A 2,396-nucleotide genomic window follows, 5' to 3' on the forward strand; every position below is an offset into this window, starting at 1 on the left:
CCGGGGGTGACTTTTTGGGGGTCCCCTCAGCTCTGGCGGGGTTGGAGAGGGTGCGCGGGGCTGCCAGCTGCCACAGCCAGGGGGGTGACACCTGTCCCCCACAGCCGTCTGTGCCATGCCCACCCCACGCTGCGGGCCATCGAGATGTTTCACTTCCGAGGACCATCACAAGTTGGGGACCGCCTGGTGCTCAAAGCCATTGTCAACAATGCCTTCAAAAACAGGTGGGTGCCGGCAACTGGGGGTCCTCATCCCTCTCTCCCAGCAGCTCCCCACACCCTCACCTCTTCTTCTCCCCCCTCCCCAGCATGGAGGTGGGGGTCTGCGCTGAGGCATACGGCCAGGAGATGTCCGTCAGCAGAAGGCACATCAACAGCGCCTTCATGACCTTCGTAGTGCTGGATGAGGAGGGCCGACCCCGCACCCTGCCCATGGTGGCACCCGAGCTGGGGGTAAGGATGGGCAGGGCTGGCTTCTCCCCACTGCACTGGTGTGGAACCCTGGGGACCCCGCTTAGTCCTGAAAGGCTCATGGATTCATGGCAAAAAAATGCAGTTTGATGATGATGATGGAAATGAAATTGCTGGGTTTCAGCGAGTGACTTAAATGGATCGCTCGGTATAACTAATAATAAAATAAACCATTGCCTGGGCAGAGATGGAGACATATTAACCATGCAAAGCTTACCAGAATATTGCCTGCAAGTTCCAGCTCATCTTTTCTACAATTTAGGGGAAGGGAAGCAAACCTCTTAGGTTGCTTTTACCTTTCAAAGCATCCTAATCCATAATTTGCTTGGATTCAAATATATAAGAAAATCTGTCAGGCGAGCACAGCGGTGAAGCAAACACCCGCACGTCTCAGGGCACATGGTAGGGTGAGCGAGTGACAGCATCGCTTCCCCCTCGGCTGATCCGTGCCCACCTGCCTGATTCTTTTTGGTGCCTCAAAACTAGAACTCTTCTCCCACCCTGCGGGAGAGCATCTCATGGCTGGAGCCAGGCTCCCTGAAACCGCTTCTCCGCCTGCTTTAAAGCACTGCACTGTTGCTTTGTTTGAAAGAAGCTGCTCTTTTGGGGGTTTTTATTTTCTAGGAGGGGATATTTACATGTGCTTGGGGGTGCAGTTTGTGTTTCAGCAGCTGTTTGCAGCTCTGCAGCTGCAGGGAGGGTTTTTTCTTAATGTGCCAGTGCCCATCCCTTGATCACAGCGTGCCGGAGCGATGCTGAAATATCTCACGGTTAATCACCACCACTGCCTGCACAGCTGGGGCTGCAGCCATCGAGCACAGGGGCTTTTCACTGCTGGACGTTTTGCCCACTCCCAAAAAGATATCTATTGGTTTTTTTTGTTTTTTTTCCCTCCTCCTTTTCCTATTAACCTAATGTGATATTTCCATTTACCAGGATGGAGAGAGGAGATACAGAGAAGCCAGTGCTAGGAAAAAAATTCGGCTGGACCGGTGAGTGGGAGAAGCAAGTGGGATGCAGAGATGGAGGAGGGAGGAGAGGGGGCTTGGCGCTGGGGTACAGGGACTGTCGGTGGGTGGTTTGTGTCCCACTATAAGGGAAATTGTTCCTTTCCTGCAGAAAATACGTTGTCTCCTGCAAACAGACCGAGGTGCCGCTCTCCGTGCCCTGGGACCAAAGCAACAAGGTAGGGTGCTGCCCCACGGGCAATGCTGCCTCCCACCCCCGCTTCCTGCCCCTGACCTGCTGCCCCTGCCCCAGGTTTATCTGAGCTACAACAACGTCTCTGCGCTGAAGACACTCGTAGCCAAAGCAAACTGGGCACTCGCCAGCGAAAAGGAAAAGGTACCAAACCTGCCCCGTTCCCCTGAGCTGTTGTCACCCCCCGAGCCTGGGCAGCCCGAGGGCTCGGTGGTGGTGACCATGTCCCAGCCCGTGCCCTGTGCTCCCCGAGGTGCGGATGTACACACTGGAGGAGGACAAGTTCCTCTCCTTCCGCATCGAGATGTTGGTCAGCATCGCCGCCAGCCGAGCCTTCTCCCTGCTCTCTGACCTGCGGCGCCGCTACGAGTGGGACAGCCACTACGCGTGAGTGCTGCGGGGCTGCCGGGACACCCGGCAAGCATCACACCCCCGAATTTAGGGCTCATCACTGAACACCACTTTGGGCTTTCCCGGGAGCAAGCATGTCTCTGCGTGATCTCCTAGAGATCTTCTACCATGTGCCCCTGTCCTGGTTCCACCTGGGCTGCACTTTGCTCCAGAAAACGTTTCTTTTTTGGGTCCCCCAGAATATTTGGGATATGGTGGTGGGCTGTAAATGTATAAGCCCCCAGACTTGGGTGCCACAGAGGGGTTTCTCTGACTGGTCCCCTCCCACCTCCATCCCACAGAGATTTCAGCCTGGAGAAGAGAAGGCTCCGAGGA

At 55.6% G+C, this 2,396-nt stretch overlaps 1 protein-coding gene across 1 annotated transcript in view; it reads left to right on the plus strand.

The window, feature by feature from the left end:
- The window catches only part of ACOT11 (acyl-CoA thioesterase 11), a gene marked incomplete at both ends in the record, with an annotated part of 2,892 nt that extends 835 nt beyond the window's left edge, over positions 1-2,057 (plus strand). Inside the window, 6 exons of the mRNA XM_010165704.1 lie at positions 105-224; positions 308-452; positions 1,407-1,462; positions 1,590-1,656; positions 1,731-1,814; positions 1,924-2,057. Of these exons, the coding sequence (XP_010164006.1) occupies positions 105-224; positions 308-452; positions 1,407-1,462; positions 1,590-1,656; positions 1,731-1,814; positions 1,924-2,057 (606 nt within the window). The remainder of the gene's footprint in view (positions 1-104; positions 225-307; positions 453-1,406; positions 1,463-1,589; positions 1,657-1,730; positions 1,815-1,923) is intronic.
- Between the last annotated feature and the right edge of the window lie 339 nt (positions 2,058-2,396).

The sequence above is a fragment of the Antrostomus carolinensis genome, unplaced genomic scaffold (genome assembly GCF_000700745.2).
Source record: "Antrostomus carolinensis isolate BGI_N321 unplaced genomic scaffold, ASM70074v2 scaffold51633, whole genome shotgun sequence".
Taxonomy (NCBI): Eukaryota; Metazoa; Chordata; class Aves; order Caprimulgiformes; family Caprimulgidae; genus Antrostomus; species Antrostomus carolinensis.